General features: G+C 38.8%; 1 protein-coding gene across 1 annotated transcript in view; it reads right to left on the bottom strand.

Annotated features, from left to right (window-relative positions):
• Nucleotides 1–14,454, bottom strand: part of MICU2 (mitochondrial calcium uptake 2) — a 74,600-nt gene extending 60,146 nt beyond the window's left edge. The window contains exon 1 of the mRNA XM_069467447.1: nt 14,245–14,454. Within this exon, the coding sequence (XP_069323548.1) occupies nt 14,245–14,454 (210 nt within the window). The remainder of the gene's footprint in view (nt 1–14,244) is intronic.
• Nucleotides 14,455–18,572: the final 4,118 nt, after the last annotated feature.

The raw sequence follows: 18,572 nt of genomic DNA, 5'->3' as shown, positions 1-18,572 counted from the left end.
TCTCAAAAAAAAAAAAAAAAAAAGATTTGTATTTTCAGGGTACATACCAGCTAACTGATGAGGGACTGAGGACAAAGAAGCCTGGCATCTGAAGGTATAAAATTTCTAGTACGTAACACATAAAGCAAATAATACACATGTGGGCTGGGTGCGGTGGCTCACGTCTGTAATCCTAGCACTCTGGGAGGCCAAGGCGGGAGGATTGCTCGAGGTCAGGAGTTCGAGTCCAGATTGAGCAAGAGTGAGACCCCATCTCTACTAAAAATAGAAAGAAATGATTTGGACAGCTAAAAACCAACATATAGAAAAAATTAGCCAGGCATGGTGGCACATGCCTGTAGTCCCAGCTACTCAGGAGGCTGAGGCAGAAGGATCGCTTGAGCCCGCTTGAGCTGGGCTGATGCCACGGCACTCTAGCCCGGGCAACAAAGTGAGACTCTGTCTCAAAAAAAACCAAAACCAAAAACAAAAACAAACAAACAAACAAACAAACAAAAAACCACATGTGGATAAATGTAAGATTTTATAAGGTCTTATTCCCTAATTAATAATAATCACAACTTTTACTCTACACACCACACATCCATGGAACTTTCATAGATGTCAATGAAAATTTTAAGACAAGGATGTACTTAAAAACTTATGATTCATTAAATATGATTTCTACATTGAAATTATTTATAATCTGAAATATTTAAAAATCATCTTATTTATGGAGAGTAGGTTATTAAGAGAATATATTCACTATTGGTTTACTTTACCAAACATTTATCACTTTCTAAACTATAATTATAACTTTTTAATTCGTTATACTGCTACTATTAGTGGCTTAGGGTATGTTTATGCACTGTTGTAATTCATAGAACTCCAAAATTCACAGTTACAAAAACATTAATCTGTATACATTATCTATTAGAACACATGGTTTATAGAATAAGAGCAAATAGTAATAATTTTTTACTCAGGTTCAGCTAAACAATATAATTGTAAAAGGAAAGATTAAAATATGCTTCTGTTTTTATATTACAATTTGTTTTTCTTTCCTCCTGGCCCCCAGAAAAATACCTCCACAGATTTACAGTAGGATATATTAAGTGCTGTCCTATTATACAAGGAAGGGGAGTAAGACAACCTCTCATTCATGCAGGACAAATAGCTATGCCAAAAGCACAAATTACATCTAATTACAGGGTATAACTTTGTCATCTTCTTTTCATAATCTAGCCATTTACACACTTTGATTTTTAACTTCCATTTGGGTTTATAAACATCAAAGCTTTGTCATCACTAATCTGTTTCTACAGACATTTTTACCTGAGGCAATAAAGTATAAAAACTTCTTTGCATTCTTGCTTTACTGTTGCAAAAAAGCTTTAGTCTTCATTGAGATTACAATGTATCATGGTTATTAAACTTCTGTATGTTCCTGTAAAGTTTATTGCCCTTGGCATACCAATTTTAAATGTACTATCATTAAACCCGATGCACTGCACACAAATAAACTAGCAGCACACTCCAGTAAGTTCGTTTTACCCATTGTTAACGTCTTATTAACATCTTTTTTTCCCTTTTTCACAAAAATAATCACCACAAGTCAAACAGCTTGAAATAAAAGAAGGCAATGCTGATTTAATTTTGTGAATTATTTAGGGATCTTATAGGAAATTAAAATAGCTTCATCTTAATTACACTGAGGTGTTTTTTTTTTTTGTTTTTTTTTTTGAGATAGTTTTATTCTGTTGCCCTGGGTAGAGTGCAGTGGTGTCCCTGTAGCTCATTGCAACCTCAAATTCCCAGGCTCAAGTGATCCTCCTGCCTCAGGCTCCTGAGTAGCTGGGGCTATAGGCAAACTACAACATCTGGCTAATTTTTCTATTTTTAGTAGAGACCAGGGTCTCACTCTTGCTCAGGCTGGTCTCAAACTCCTGAGCTCAAGTAATCCTCCCGCCTCAGCCTCCCAGAGAGCTAGGATTACAGGTGTGAGCCACCTCACCCGGCCTTAATTACACTGAGTTTTTAAAATATTCATTGACATGCAATAGAAAAAGAGATTCTACATCTAATAAAACTTACAAAATCACTTCCTAAATTAATATATTTCTGTTTGGCTGTTTAAACATGATGGCCTACATTCCTTGCTTTTATTTAAAATTTGTGACCATCTGTTTTAGTCAGGTTGTACTCACAAAATACAAAATATGAGTTCAAAATACGAATTTAAATAATATCAAACAAAAAACATTTTGGTATTCTCTATTTTAGAATTTTAATAATTTTTAAATTTAATGCCTAGATTTCAATATGTTACTTCTATTAAACTCAAATACTAATGTTAGGTAGACAGGGATTCCTGGTCTCCTAGGAAAGAAAGTGGGTGCCCTCATCTTGGTCCTGCCCCACCCTAATCCTGCCCTGAATTACTGCTATACCTGGGGAGGAGGGAATACCTTACAAATCTGCCAATCAGAACTTAGTGTGTCTGTTGCAAAAGAAGACTCAGGACTCTACAGCCCATGGGACAAGCAGCATAGGTACCACAGAGTCTGGAAATTGACCTAGAACAACCCAGATGCATAGTAATGCAACAAACACCCAACTGTCCCATCAAAGTGGTTCCATGGTGACATCTGAGCCACTAGGGAGGTCCCAATCCAGGCACTATAAAACAAGTTACAGACCATAACCAAGTCCCTTTTGCTCCCTTCCTTTTGCTCTCCCTTTACTGTGACAATGGGTCCGCATCATCTGTGGCGTATCTATTACGTTCTTTAAACCTATATATATCTTGCTCTTGCCCTATAATCCTATCTTTCTCTCCTCAACAAACCTCATTTTCGTGCTTGCCTTACTTTGGTGTTTCCGGTCATTCTTTGGCCACGACACTAAGGCTTATGAAAAATAATTTGTTATACTTTATCGTTTAAAAACCCCAATTAGCTGACTCACCAAAAGAAAGCCAGTAGAAGTTTATGGCAACAGGTCCTAAATTCATCATAATTGTTGCATCTAAACCCTCGAGGTCCATGAACTCTGTAAGTCATCCCTCTCCCCCTAACTCCTTGGGTTACTCTCTCTAGTAGCGGTCAATACAGAGCCCTCTGACCTGGCCCACATTTCCCTAATTCTACCTCCTGATTTTTCAGAGCAGTTCACAATCAGGTTCTTTTGCCTTTTGTTTTTTAAATAGAAGGAAAGTATGGAATTAGTCCATAGCCAGCTTAGAGGATTAACCACACCCTCTGCTTTCATTTCTATTACAATGGAAGAAATATTGCTACTATGGAAATCCATCCTTTCTTCTTGTGACCTCTTTTCTCAAAGAAGGTAACCTATAATTGTCTCTCTCAGATCTGTAACAATTTTTGCCTCTTTATTACATCATTCAGTCAGCATTCAAACATACTCTATTGTCTCTCCTCTTAAAACAAAAACAAAACCTGTCCTTATCTCCTGCCCACTCCTGCCTTTTTAAATACCCTTTACAGTAACACTTTTAGAAAGAAGTATCTTGACTCACTTTCTTTGCTTCCTTACTTCACAATCTCTCAACACATTTCAATATTTTTCTCATCAAAGGTCACCAACACCTTCCCTGCCACCACACCCAAGGCTCAATTTTCTGTTCTCATCCTGTTAGCAGCAACAGACATAAGAGAGCACTTCCTCATCTTGAAACGTTTTCTCAAGACTATGTGGTAATGTTAAGTCATCATCATGCCACTTCTCTAATGCTTTCTGAATATGCAAACGTCCTACTTCAAGAGAGGTAAGAAACTGCCATACTTCTTGCTATACTTTCTATAAGAATGCCACAGTATCCTCTTTACGAAACAGGACAAAATACTGTTTTATTCACAGAATTGGTTATGCTTCTGGAGCAACTGGCTACTATGAAGCATGTAACTGGCCTGTTCCCCTCTTTGAACTGGCTAAGTTTAAAAATCAAATTTATGACTCACTTCAAGGATAACACAGGCTCTTAGAGCATATATTTTAATCTTTATGGCTTATGTTTACCATTCTCATTTTCCCATTTTTTTCTTCATTTAAGAATTATTACTTGAAGTAGCATTTTTCTAAACCATTTTAAATATTTCCAGTACCAAGGTCAGCATAAATATACAAACATTTAAATATGGTATAATACAAATGACAGCATTAAAGTTGGGGGACGATGCCTACTTCTGTCTTCCTAGAAGCTGCTCTTCCAGGCATCTTCTCCCCTCTTTCTCATTATTTGTCTGACATTTTAGAGAATATAATTTACCATATCCTAGGCAAATTATCTTGTCATTTTGTGTACCTAAGCTGAAAGCTCTCTCTTCTCAGATCAGTTAATCAAGACTTGGCTGCATCCTCCTCTTCTCTCCTCCCCCTTTGCCAGGGACCAACGGAAGACGCCAGGGCGTGTCCAGCTTTCAGGAGATTGGTCACATATGGGGAGACTGAGCGTCAAAATAAATTCCAATGGTAATGGATTGAAACCTTTTGAGTTAAATAGGAATTCATGAGTCCAAACAGATATAAATGAATGAATAAATAAACAGTACAGAGCAGAAAGCCCTATGAAGCCTCAAAACATCTCCCCACAGAATGCTTAATAAGTATAAAGTACTTATTAACTTTTCAATGAAGAAGTCTGGCAGATACCTTCTTACCGAGTGGTAAAAGTAAATACCACCAGCAGAAATCCACATTGTGTGCCTCCTAATATGATGAACTGAAAAGAACACAATATGACTTTAGTGGTATTCCTGACAAAATGCATAAATCATGAAGAAACATCAACCAAACCTAAATTAAGGAACATTCGGCAAAGTAACTAGCTACTACTCAGTGATAGGTGAAACTGCTTTAAAACTGCAAATATCTACAGGAACAATACAGACAGAAACTTAGAGGGAAAGGCACACTGATTCGGAACTGAATCTAGCCATTTTGAGCACAGCTTTAGCTGGACACTCTCTACTCATTCGCTTGTCCACTCATTTAACAATTAGTTATTGAGTACCAACTGTGAACCAGGGACCATACTAAAAAGTATTAGTAAAATGACGAATAAAAGCCAAATAGTAAGGTATAGGTACTTTAGAATGGCAGTTGTAAGGTAACTAAATAGGGGCTTAAAGTAGATAGAATTTCAGTGAGTCCTGAATCTTGATTTTCCTTTTTGATAGACTCAAAGAAGTCAGACTTACAACTTGCACAGTCAAAAGCATTTTGCTTTCTCCCAACATGAAGACATCTAACTCAAATTTAATTAAATAATATCAAATTTAGCATTTATAATAAATTTCTATAACAGAATTAACTATAGAAATGATCATATAAAAATAAATCTAAGCATGTCAACTAGGCTTTATAATGTGAGACAGTGACTGGAATACAATATTCTGCCATTTTTTTTTTCCTTGACAAAAGCTTCAAATTCAAATTCCAGGCAGGCTATAGAATATAAAAAGGTTTAAGACTTTTAAGTCAGTCTTGATATTTATTCAGAAAAACCCCTAATACTATTTGTTAATCCTCAAACTATGTTAGTGAATCTACCATGATTTGACCACAGTAACAAAACTGCATCTTTTCTTGACGACTCTTAGTCTGCCCTGCCTTTGTTTCTCTAGAGCACTGGGGAAACCACTTTCTGACCTGAGGGAGACCATTCTCCTGCCATGTTTCTTCGAGAGCTACTTCTATGCCCCTGATTTCCCTTCTCCTAACAATTAAGGTTTTGTTAAAAAATGCACACATGTCAACTGAAGTGGTGAAAATGTGATTGAATTCTCATATTCTCAGGCAATGACAACTAGGTCATGCCTGTCTTCTGGCCAAAAAGGACTGTAAAACACCAATGACTTACTATAAGATGTGTCCTGATTTCAGATATGTTAAAATGCGGGTAAAAAAAAAAAGTATCCTAGAATGAATAAAATATGATTTAAGTACAAGGGTGCTATGATACTCTGTCTTAATTAAATATAATTTAATAAGAATTTTTTTTGTTATTTGAAATTTAACAAATTTTATTTAAATACTCAGCAAAATGCTATGAATCAGAATATAAAAAATAGTTTCTGACTCCAAATGCACAGGAGGTGGATTAAAAAAACAAACAAGCAAAAAAATAGTTTCTGAGCTTAAAAGCTAATAATATTGTTAGAGAGACTAGATGTGTTCATAAGAAAATGCAAATGCTAATTAATGGCATAAACCAAAACATTATGAAAAGTTACAGAAAGGCAATATTAAAGTAGGCTTCATGGAGATCATCTCCACGGATACAATTAAGATGGTCAGAAGAGGGCAATGACACTCCTCACGGAGGGCTGCTTAGCACGAACTGATAATAACAAAATGATAGCATGGATATTTACATTTTAAAATTAAAAGCATGAAAAACTAGGCCGTTGTGAGATGAAAACATTAGAAAGTTTGTAAGGGCTAATGCTGTTTTGTAATACAAGTCCTTAATAGATCATCTAATATTGTTGTAGTCTGTCTTAAACCCATTAAAAATGTTCAATCATAGTCCAAGGTGGCAAAATATCAGTTTAAAATAGGGGTTATGAAGGTCACTATATGGGATCTAAATACAAAATGACACCAATACACATACATTATTTCTAAGATAAGTTCATACGTAAGGCATTTTACCATGCATACAAGATATTTACATGACTCCACCTTAAAAGTGTTTTTTCCTCTAATTTCTTATTTAAATAAAAGTAAGCAAAATTAAAACATCAAGAGAGATGAAAACATATTTATAAAATGTCAATAAAGATTAGATGAGAAATCATTAAAATTAGACTTACAACTAAATTAAAATCAAAATTACACAAGAAAGTAATTTTATGTACTCAGAAAGTAACACATTACCTCAATTTACATAGTAACTTTCCTCTTGAGATCAGGGATTCTCACACATTGAGCCACATTTTCATAAAGTATGAAAGTGTAAGTTTCATTAAGCAGGGTTTTAAAATATGTTTTCCAAAGCGCAACACAATTTCTGGTCATCACAAGACAAGTTTTCATATTGGTACCACAACCTAAGTGGCTTAAACAACAGAAATTTACTGTTTCACAGTTCTGGAGGCTACAAGTGCAAGATCAAGGTGTCCTCAGGGCCATGCTCTCTCTGAAGGCCCTAAGCAAAGATCTGTTTTAGGCCTTGATCCTAGCTTCTCGTAGCCATTGGCTGTGGCAGCATAATTTCAGTCTTTACATGGTGTTCTCCCTGTGTCTGCATCTCTAAGTCTAAATTTGCCCTTTATATAAGGACACCTATTCCAGTATGACCTCACCTTAACTAACACATCTGCAATGACCTTATCACCAAATAAGGTCACATTCTGAAGTAACGGGGGCTAAGACTTCGACATAAGAATTTTAAGGGGCCACAACTTAACTCATAACAGTCCACCCTCTGCCCCACCCCCCCAATCCATGTCCTTCTCACATGCAAAATGTATTTGTCCCATCCCAACAACATCTCCAAAAGTCTTCATCATTCCTGCATCAACTCTGAGTCCAAAAATCTTATTTAAACATCATCAACTAAGTCCCAAATCTGGTAATTTAAATCATCCAAATCAGTTATGGGTGAAATTCTACTTCTGTAAGCCCATGAAACCAGACAAGTTATCTGCTTCCAATGGTGAAACATGCATAGGATAGACATTCCCATTTCAAAAGGAAGAAAGAAACTGAAAGAAAAAAGGGGTCATAGGTTCCAAACAAGTCTGAAACCCAGCAGTGCAAATTCCATTAGATTTTAAGGCGTAAGAATACAGATATTCCTCAACTGATGATGTGGTTAAGTCCTAATAAACCCATCACAAATTAAAAATATTCTAAGTCGAAATGCACTTAATATACCTAATTTACCAAACATTATAGCTTAGCCTGGCTTATCCTAAACATGCTCAGAACACATTAGCCTACAGTTAGGCAAAATCATCTGGCAATACAGGACACTGTCGAGTGTCAGTTGTTGACCCTCATGATAGCACATCTGACTGGGAGCTGCCACTCACTGCTGCTCAGCATCTCAAGAGTATTGTACAGCATATTGCTAGCCTGGGAAAAGATCAAAATTCAAAATTCAAAGTATGGTTTCTACTGTGTATCACTTTTGCACCCTGGCAAAGTCGAAACTCATTATGTCGGACCGTCCTGTAATCCTCTGTGGCTTGATGCTTATCCTCTGGGCCTACTGGGTGGGTGGCCACCCTCAAGGTCACTCTTCTCTTTCCTTTAAAGGTAACAGCCAGATACCTCTATTGGCTTGTGGAATCCCAGAAGTCCGACAACCTTCTTTCATTTCATCCCTTCTGTGGCCCCTTCTGCATTTCTACTGAGATGGTTGACTGATCCGTGAGTCACACACTTAATCTCTTTCCAAATAGCCGTCCAAACACACCCTTTGTGTTCCCTACACAGCACACTGTCTTATTTTTTGCAATATGGACAGGCCAAGAATTTTCCAAATCTTAAGTTCTGGTTCCTTTTTGTGTAACAATTCCTTCTTTATTTCTCTCCACTCACATTTTTCTATGTGTAGCAAGGAAAAATAAGGCCATGCCTTCAACACTTTGCTTAGAAATTAATTACCTCTGCTAAATATCCAATTTCATCATTGACTGTGGAAAGTACTACTTTCCACAAAACAACAGAATACGATTCAGCCAAGTTCTCTGCCACTTTATAACACGGATTACCTTTCTTCCAGTTTCTAATAAAATGTTCTTCATTTCCATCTGAGACCTCACCAGAAGTACCTTTAATAATTCTTATCTCCAGTAGCGGTTTATTCAAGACAATCTAGGCTTTCTCTAAATTATGTGCCTCAAAACTCTTTCAGCCTCTACCCCTTTACTCAATCCCAAAGTTACTTCCACATTTTTAGGTATCTGTTACAGCAGGACACCACTTCCCAGTACCAAAATCTGTATTAGTCAGGGTTCTCCAGAGAAACAGAACCAATAAGAGATTATATATATATATTTATGTTTATGTAAATATATATCTTCCTCTCCCCTCAGAATATATATGTTTATATAAATATTTTTTCCTCCTCAAGTGGGGAGTGGGGGAGAAGGAGAAAGATATTTAAGGAATTGGCTCATACAATTGTGGGGGTTGGCAAGTCCAAAATCCATGAGGCAGACTGGCAGACTAGAATTTGGGTAAGAGTTGATGTTGCAGTCTTGACTCTAAAATCTGCAGGGCAGGCCAGGGAGGCTGGGAATTCAGGTATAGTTTCTGCATTGTAGTCTAGAGGCCACATTCCTTCTTTCTCAGGAAACCTCAGTCATTGCTCTTAAGGCCTTCCACTGACTGGATGAGACCTACACATATTATGGGGGATCATCTACTTAATTCGAAGTTTACTGATTTAAATATTAATCGCTTCTAAAAAATACCTTCACAGTTACATCTAGACTGGTGATTGACCATATAACTGGGCACCACAGCCTAGCCAAGTTGATACATAAAATTAACCATCACACTGACCTCACTGACTTTCCTGCCATCATTAATGATTTCCCTGTCAAAAGTATAAAAATTATAATTTCAACAGTACCTTATCACCATACCCTAAACCTCAATTCCTATACCAAATTATTAGAAATTTTATAAACAGCAATAATAAGTAAGCCAGGCAAAATCTCCAGTGGGGCTGGGACTATTTAAACAACAGAAATGTCTACCCAACAAACATTTAGCGAGCACCTTCTAAGTGGCAGGCTCTCATTCAGTGCTAGAGAGACAATACTAAAGAAAAGCTCATTTTATTGAGTTTTAAAATTCTTTGATGATAACTGCAGAAACAAAAGGGACAAGTTGGACCATATCAAGTGTCCACATATTCTCAGCACTGCATATAATGCAACTATGAAAATCTTTGCCTTGTACCCTTTGTTACAAGTCAACGGGTAGTTTTCCTGTCTCTTGAAAACCGGGTGAAGCTCTCTTGAACTGTATACCAGCTATGAATTTATTGTCTGCCAGCTTCTAATCTACCTTTCTTTGTTCCGCTTTATGATGCTGGAGCTGGACTTTGTAAACTCTTCTCCTTGGCCAGCTGGAAGAACTCTGTCAATAGAGGGCATTGGAGTGACACTGCAAGACAGCAGAGGCAGGAAGGCACTTTCCTTCCAGGTCCCAGCCTGCCTTTTTTAATTCAGAGCTGGAGCCCAAAGGCCCTAAAAGACCAGACATAACCACTTCCAATCAGTTCCAGTGGGCAGATGCAGTGACTTTGGCTGTACCCTCAGGACATACTCTTCCCACCTGTGGCTTCCAAACAGCTCTCTAATGAGCAGCTTCCATGGAGTCCTCAGGCTACACATAAGCCACCAGGCTGCGGTTTATAAGCTGCTCCAGCAGCAGTAGCTCCCATAAGGCCTTCAGGCCACATTCTCCCACCCACCCAGCAGGTCGATCCTATAGACCAGTTCCAGCACACTCACCCCTTCCACAACGGCAGGATCCTTCTACAGACTGTGCCATCTGGCAAGTTTTTTTTTTTTTTTTTTTACCAGCAGCAGGCTTTATATTCCTGTGGTAGCCATGCCTTCTTCAAAGAGGCTGAATCTCAGCTCTGGGGCTGGAGGGGACGAACTCTCCCAAGTTCTTAACTCCTTCATTATCCACTCTCCCTCTCTTGGCCTAGAGGTAGCAGCTACTTTTTGGCACCTGCTACATCTGGACCCCTTTGAGTCCTCTTTTATTCCTTGTAATAACAAAATACAATAAAAGCCATATACTTTCATTATTGAAATTCCTGCAGGAAAGAAATAATTTGCTCTTGCAACTCTAAAATTCTCTAGCTCTTAACTCCCTGCCCCAAATAATTTTTATAATATTTTTAATATCTCAAGGCTTATTCAGAATACAGCTATCCTTTTATAGGAGATTAGAACAGAATAATATTCTTTGTCTCTGCTTTTCCATAATTTCTTATCTGATTTTACTATGCCTGAATCAAATACAATATTGTAATAGGATTAATACTAAAATCTTAGAACAGTTTTCAAATCTTCTTTCGTGTTTTAGAAGCAGTTTACACAGAATTAACTGATACGCTGGCATGCTCTAAAGCAGGTTCCACTGAGAATTTCTTTCTAGGAGGCACTATTTTTGTTGCCCAGTTGTAATCACTATACATTTTTTGAACAATACATTTTACATAAGACTTTTGCAATTTAGATTCTTTACAAATTTATCTTTTAAATGTATTTCAAATTCATCCACTAATTTAGCCATCATTTCTCTCCGGAATTATTGTAACAGCTCCCTAACTCCAGTTTTCAATTCACTCTCTTTACTAAAGTCTCGATACTCTTTCCAATGGTCAAAACCAAATTTGTGATATAGTAACACTAGTACTTCTTCATGCATTAAATAATGTGATATGGTGGCAGTTTTAATAAGTAATTTTGAAGAAGTGATATTCTGTGATAACTATACCAACTATAATATAGTAGGAAAATATCTGAGATACCTGTTGATGACAAAGTCAGTTACGGTAATACTACTGTAGCTTGTTGCCTACATTCACAATTGAAGAAAATATTAAATTATGGATCAATAGAAACAAAAATGTAATCTTTTTCTAAGTTCATGGATCCCCTAAATTCTATGCCTAGATCTGTGGGGGTCCATGAGGGTTAAGAATATCTGCAGTGGCTCCCTGCTGTCCTCAATATAAAAATTTCTCTCACATTAGAACAACGGGCACTTCACCCACTGATTCCCAGCCACTGCTCACACCCAGTTTTGGACCTCATCTTTTGCAGATCACATTCTGTTGAGTCAAACTTTTACTTCTAGATTTCTGTAAAGCTATTCCCTTTGCCTACGACATTCTTTTCCTTCTCTTTGCCTAGCAAACTCCCAATCATCCCTCAGTGTCATTCTACAGATCATTCCTTCAGGAAACTAAGACTATATTGGATGCTCTGCCAGTATGTTCCCTCAGCACCCAGCACTTACACCTACAACAGCATTTATCACACTGCATTAAAATTGCTCTTCCCCATTAAACTGTAAGTACACAACCTCTGTCTCTAATCCCCACTTCTTGTATACTGCCTGGCACAGAGTAGTATTTCACTAATCGTGGAAGAAGAAAGGAAAGAAAGAAGGAGATTCCAATTTATTTTCTGTTTCACAACTTGGACTTCTACCCTTAATTCCCGACTCACCCTTACAAATGCAAGCTGTTGGTCACAATGGGAACCAGAAAAGTGTTGGACTCCATCAACATAAATTCACTATTTTACTGGAAAAATCACTTAGTGTAATGATTGAAAAATGAAAGACATTATTACTATTATAGATTTAATGATTGAAAAATGAAGGACATTTTTACTATTATAGATTTACATCAGGAAAATTTTACCATCTTGGGATACTAAGTAAAATAACTATAACTATACTAATATATAAAATAAAACTGTATCAAAAGATGAAAGATTAATCACAAGCCAAAATTCTGGTATACGTCTATCTCAACTACACACACATGCTCCCAAAGTAGTAGTGGTAGAGGTGAGGATTAACAGACTCACCTCTTAGGAAAATGTATCAAAATCACGGAGGCGAAGAGTTTTCAAGCTATAGGCCCCCTCAATCCCTCCCGTATTCAGCCACTGAAGCTGAAAGGAGTGTCCACTGTGATAGTAAAAGGACGAGAGGCACTGTCTCGGTTCAACAGTAGACTGAACACATGCTGTTTCTATAGACCTTACAAAACAACTGATAATAAAATGGTTTCTGTATTACTTTAGGTAGGCTGAAAGTTACAAAGTTGTGGGAAGGACTGAGAGTTGGCGAGAGAATCCAAAATACTACACTAGTGTGAAGTTTTTAGAGTCAAGTCAGGAATTTAAAACGTGAATAGTCTAAAGTGGGCCAGAAAAAAAACCAATGAGATGGATAAGTGAAATCAGAGTCTACAAATTGCTGCTGGGGTAGATGGGAATTAAGTCACATTCTAGAGACAGTGAGTGAATCACTTTGGTTGGAAGGTACCCGAGTAGTGATAGGTCAGAGTGTGACTATAGAGGGCTCTGAGTGGCAAAGTTTAAAGATGTGGATTTGATTCTGGGCAGAATGAGGCACTAATAGTTTCTGAAGAAGGGTATACTGTGTGGTTAAAGTGATATTCTGGGGAAGATTAGCCCAAGGGTCCTAAACAGGATGAATTAAGGGGAGAGAAACTGAAGGTGAATAATAAATTGGACTGCTTGACACAAGACTAACAAAAATGCTATAAAACTTCCTGTGAAAACATTTGGGGCAAAGAAAAAGAAAAAAAAAATGCTATAAAACACTAGAACCTAGATCTTTCCATTACATGTATTTATATTATATTAATATGTTATTTATATTATGTATTATCTAATTAATGCAAATAAAAATATCATTTGCCAATACCTAATTTTAATTCACAAAGCCTACTTTGCTCTCTTTTGTTGTATCTGAATGTTCCTTGAGTTTTTCTTTAGAAAGGCATGATGTAAATCTAACAAAGAAAAAGACTACTTTTAATTTTCAAAAAGTTCACATATAAACTTATTAAAATTAAAATGTCTGTAAAATTTTAAATGTAGTACTCCTTTCCAAATTTTAAAATGTTTTACATGGCAATATTATTTATCTTGAAGTAGGGAACCTGACCTTTAAAAGATTGAGGTTTTAGAAGAAATGTTTTTTGCTTAGTACTTATGGGCCACTAATGCGTTAAGGTTTATAAAAACACGTAATGATGTTTCTTAAAGTTGATAATAAAATCTGGACATTATCAGCCGGTTAATTTTTATGGTTGACATTTCATGATCTCTATTAGAACCACTTCACGCTACACAGAGCGGTCGTGAAACCTTTAGTTAGGCTGACAAAGGTATGAGTGAGAAATTCTGAATTAAGACACGCCCACTCCCAACACTACCCAATTTGTGCGGCGGTTTTTTGTCCCGGGTGTTCGGCTACCGTGGGATTCTCCGGCGGGAGGCTGAATCTCCTGTCACCGGCCTGGGGTGCCCTCAGGACTCGTGGTGGGGGCCGAGTCCAGAGGGGAGCACGTTCCCCGCGTCGAGGGTCTCCCGCGGCGGCGCCCCAACCCCGGTGCGGAAGGCAGGCAGAGCTCGCAGCTCCGGACCCCTCCCCGCCAAGGCGCGTCCGAGGAGGGAGGGGCCTGGCTGGGGCTCCCAGAAAGTGCCCGTCCCATACCTGAGCTAGGACGCTGAGGCTGCCCTCGCGCGCCGCGACATTCACACGGCTGTGATGCCAGGCAGCCGCTGCTCCTGCCAGGGCCGCGCCGGCCACTGCCGCCGCCAAGGGGCCAGGGCTCGGCACAGCCCGTCGGCCGGCTGCGAGCCCGCGCCGCAATCGTCCGCCCCACACCGCCAGCCGAGCGCCGCTGCCCGCAGCCGCCGCCATGTTTGCGGAAGCATCGCGCCCCTGCGGGCTGAGAACTCCCGTGCGGCAGCGGCTCTCGCGAGATCCGGCAGGCGTTTGACTCGTCTCCCGGGCGGGCGCCTTGTGTGCGGCTGCCGAGGCGACGCTCGGTTCAGGGGCCTTCCTTCGCGGCAGTAGGGATGGGATAACTGGGAAATGTGGAAACAACTCGGACAGGCCTTCCTAATCCAAGACAAGATAGTGCCCTCTACTGTGTAGGACGGTCCCACCCTTTCCAGAAGGGGAAGTGTGTCGTCCTATTGGTCGCGCAGAAGGAACAGCGTTTGGCGGCACGATGGGCGCTGGAGAGAAAAGTGCCTCTGGTGCGAGGCAGGCACTTCTGACAATAAAGGGCGTTAATTGTGATAAATTGAGTCCTTTGCCTTTTCGATGGCAATGATCTTAAGGGTAGAATCCATCCTTGAAGTGGTTCGGGTGTGGAACTGAAAAGTTCTGCATTTTCCACAACCATCATCACCGTCCATTTCCACAACTTTAAAAATCTTGCAAAACCGGCAAATATTTTAAAATAGTCTCTTCCCCATCTGTCTTGTTCGTTCCTTCCTATGCTCATAGTCTTGACTGTTCTTTCATTTCTGCTAAATCATATCCTAACCCAGCCTTCTAACTTAGATTTTCTTAAGAACTCCCTGACAAAGCCACTCTCTTTATGTCGGGCAATCGCTGTTTGCTGAATGTTGAGTTTAAATTCTGTGTCAACGAAGTGTTTGATGGTAGCTTTTATACCACCTGGAACAAAAACTAAGAAGCAGCAGCATACCACCCTCTGTCCCCATCAACAGCGACCCGGGTATTTCCCCTAGCGCAGGCTTGGAACAATACCGCAGTCCAGGTTGTTCCACTGGTGATAAGAAATGGTTTAGCTGAGGCAGAAGACTTGGCTTTATTTCATAGCCTCTGATCCTACGTTCTTCGGTCTTTAATTTTCCTGAGTAAATTTATTTAATACATTCTTTGTTCAGCCACTAAAATGTCCCTAGCTATTAGAAGCTATACTTGCACATGCAGTAACTGAGCCAAAGTCAAAGGTGCCAAGACTCCTTATTGTATAATCGCTGTCATCTTGAAGTTTTGCAAAATAAAAAAAAAACCAAAAAAACAAAAAAACCCAACTGTCATGCTAAATCTAATTCAGTCACTTAATGGAAGTTCCTTGGATCATTTTATTATTATCTGCCCTTCATCTTTGTTCCCTGTCTCTTAGTCAGCTTGTCTAAATTAATCTGCAGTCAAAGCTTCCGCACTTTTCCGCAGCAGCTGAAATTACTTTCAATGTGCCTTTCCAGGCAGGAAGCAAGTAGAAGAGACTCACTGTGCACAGACTTGTAAGCCAGACCTCAAGGTTTGGAATCCTGGCTCTACTAGGATGATCACTGTGATTTGGGGCAAGTTATTTAATCTTTCTGAATCTCAGTTTTCTCATCTGTAAACAACTTTCTCATGGTTTGGGAGATGATCACTGTGATTTGGGGTAAGGTATTTAATCTCTCTGACTCTCAATTTGCTCATCTGCAAACCACTCTCTTATAGTTTGGGGTGGGGGATTAAGAGAGATGTTTTATCTGAAGTGACTAGCCAAATGCCTGGCACATGGTAGGCTCATGACAGATACGAGTTTACCTTCTTCAAGATCTGGCTTACTCCTGCCCTGTGATCACAAATAAACTTGACCAAATGTCCATGATTCCAGATAACTAGCCCATCTTTACCCCAAGACTTTCCTGCTTTTTCATGTCTAGCCTGACCTTGTAGACTGCTGGTCTGTTTTTCACCTCCACTAATGCTGCTAGTTCTTGGCATATGTCCTGCTTTTCTGGATTATTGACATCTAGTTGTTTCTGTCACCTGGTGATTATAGGATTTCTAGGATATGTTTGGACACCCTGAATGTCTTACCTTGTAGCTTATTCTTGATTTCCAGAAACCACAGTCTTTACTTGTCTGCTTCCAACTGCCTAATTCACAGTTTCCCTACCTATTTAATGAAACCCATTTATTACTCAGTCATGGCCCTAAACCCAAGATAGGTGTATATTCCTGTTAAAGCATTTGTCATTTTTAAAAACATTGTATTTCTCCCACAGTTTGACATCCTTGTGGGTGAGGATGTCTTATTTTTCTGTTTCCCCAATACCTAGCACGATGCACAGCACATATTGACAATCAGTGAATGAGTATATGAATAAGTGAATAAATAAATGGCACAGATGAGACTATAGGATGCCTATTTCTATGCTTTGGGCATCAAACATACAGAAATATATTATTCCTTTGGTGCAATTTTTTTAAAGACAAAAGTCTCTTTTTAAATTATTTTGTTTTGCTGAAAATTTTTGAACTCACTTGGAAAACAGTGCTTTGTAATTAGGTTTTTAAAAATTATTATGTGCCTAGGCCTCTAGAACTTTCACTTAAGATGTAATGTATTCAAACTTTTCTTTTGCAGAGGAAACAAATTCTTATAATAGAACCAATCTCTTAGCCGACCAACCATTCTAAGTATGAAATCTTCCCTGGCAGCTGCTGACATTTGTCTAAGCACATCGACTATATTGGTCTTTTTGGGCTCCAGCTTTGTTCATTTCTTCATCACCAGCTGTAGAGAAAGTCCTGGGCTGTGATGTATTTTCAACCATGCAGTTTATAAACCAATCCCCAAATAAGGAGTTGCTTCTAAAGCTATAAGAGCTATGCTGTTTTAAATGATAACTGGAGAAAAATAGAATGGAAACACTGATAGTTTCAAAATATCATTCTTAATTCACTAACCCTTTGCTCTTTTTTTTTCCTGAAGGAAGAACAAAAGTGAAATGCAGAAAAATTGCCCTCAAGGAGCTTTATTTTCATTGGAGAGACTAGGCCCGACTTTCAAAACAATGCAAGATGGTTTTCAACTATTTTACTATGTAGAGGGGCAAAGGCGTGGTGGGCTGGCAGGGCCAGGCAATGATGTCCACAGACTACAGACAAGTGGTCAGCCCCTCACCTCTCTGCACATTTGTCAGGGGGTATTCATGCCTCCTTTCCAGGGACCCTACCCACCTTATGGCTGATCTCCTCTTCTGAATCGCAGACACTCCATCCAGTGTCTGTCTTCTGCCTGCCCAGACTCTATCCTGGCCTTTCTTACCCACTATCCAGGGCTTCTCCAAATTATTTTCCTTCCTACTGACAACCAAAACTTTGATTCCTTCTGGACTGCTGGTCTTGAATGAAAGAGGTCAACTGTTTTCTTTTCTTACTGAAGTCATTTATTCTATTGCATTTTCATTTTAAAAGAAATTATTAAATGCATCTTTGATCTTAGCATGTGTGTGGAAGATAAAAATTGCTATCTGATTCTGAAAGATTGTTTATTGTTGTATTACAGAGTAATGTGCATTAAGATTGATTATCTTAGGTGAAGGAGAAAAAAACATGGGAGATCTTCTAAGATAAGTTAAAGAGGTTGGATTCAGTGCCATAGTGATGGAGTAAAAGGCATACGGACGGACATTATAAAGAACCATTGCTTGGAATAGACAGAGGTTGAACTATATTTGTGGTGGATAATTGTGTAGTGGAGGGTATGAATCACTCTCAGAGGCCCTAGATGAGTCAAAAGAATTGCTAATTATGTCTTTTTGTGCACTTCGGGGCCATGGGTAAAAATATCTGGGTATCATGATTGATACCAGCATGTGTAGAAATAGGTCACAATGAAATCTTACTGACAGTGAGAAAGCACTGCCCAGAGGAGCGTTTTCTGTGTCTTTCAGATCCTTCTCTGCTTCTCATTCCTTCCCATCCTCCCAGGTTGTGCTCTCATTACCTCTTGCTGTGATGATTGCAGTCGTCTCTTAACGCGTGCTTTTGCTTATGGTCTTTTTCTCCTCGGAAGCATCCCATAGATCTGTGTCAGATCAATCTTCCTAAAGCATTCCTTTCACCACACATCCATTAGCTCTGTGATTTAACCTGCCTAAGCCTCTGTCTCCTTGATGGAAAATGAGGAGATGGGTTTCAGTTTATTTTTCCAGTTCTAAAATTCTTATTCTATGCCACTCCAAAGTGGCTTTTTTTTTTAATTTGACAAACTA

Source organism: Eulemur rufifrons, chromosome 4, assembly GCF_041146395.1.
Source record: "Eulemur rufifrons isolate Redbay chromosome 4, OSU_ERuf_1, whole genome shotgun sequence".
Lineage (NCBI taxonomy): Eukaryota > Metazoa > Chordata > Mammalia > Primates > Lemuridae > Eulemur > Eulemur rufifrons.
This window is presented reverse-complemented; position numbering and strand designations above follow the sequence as displayed.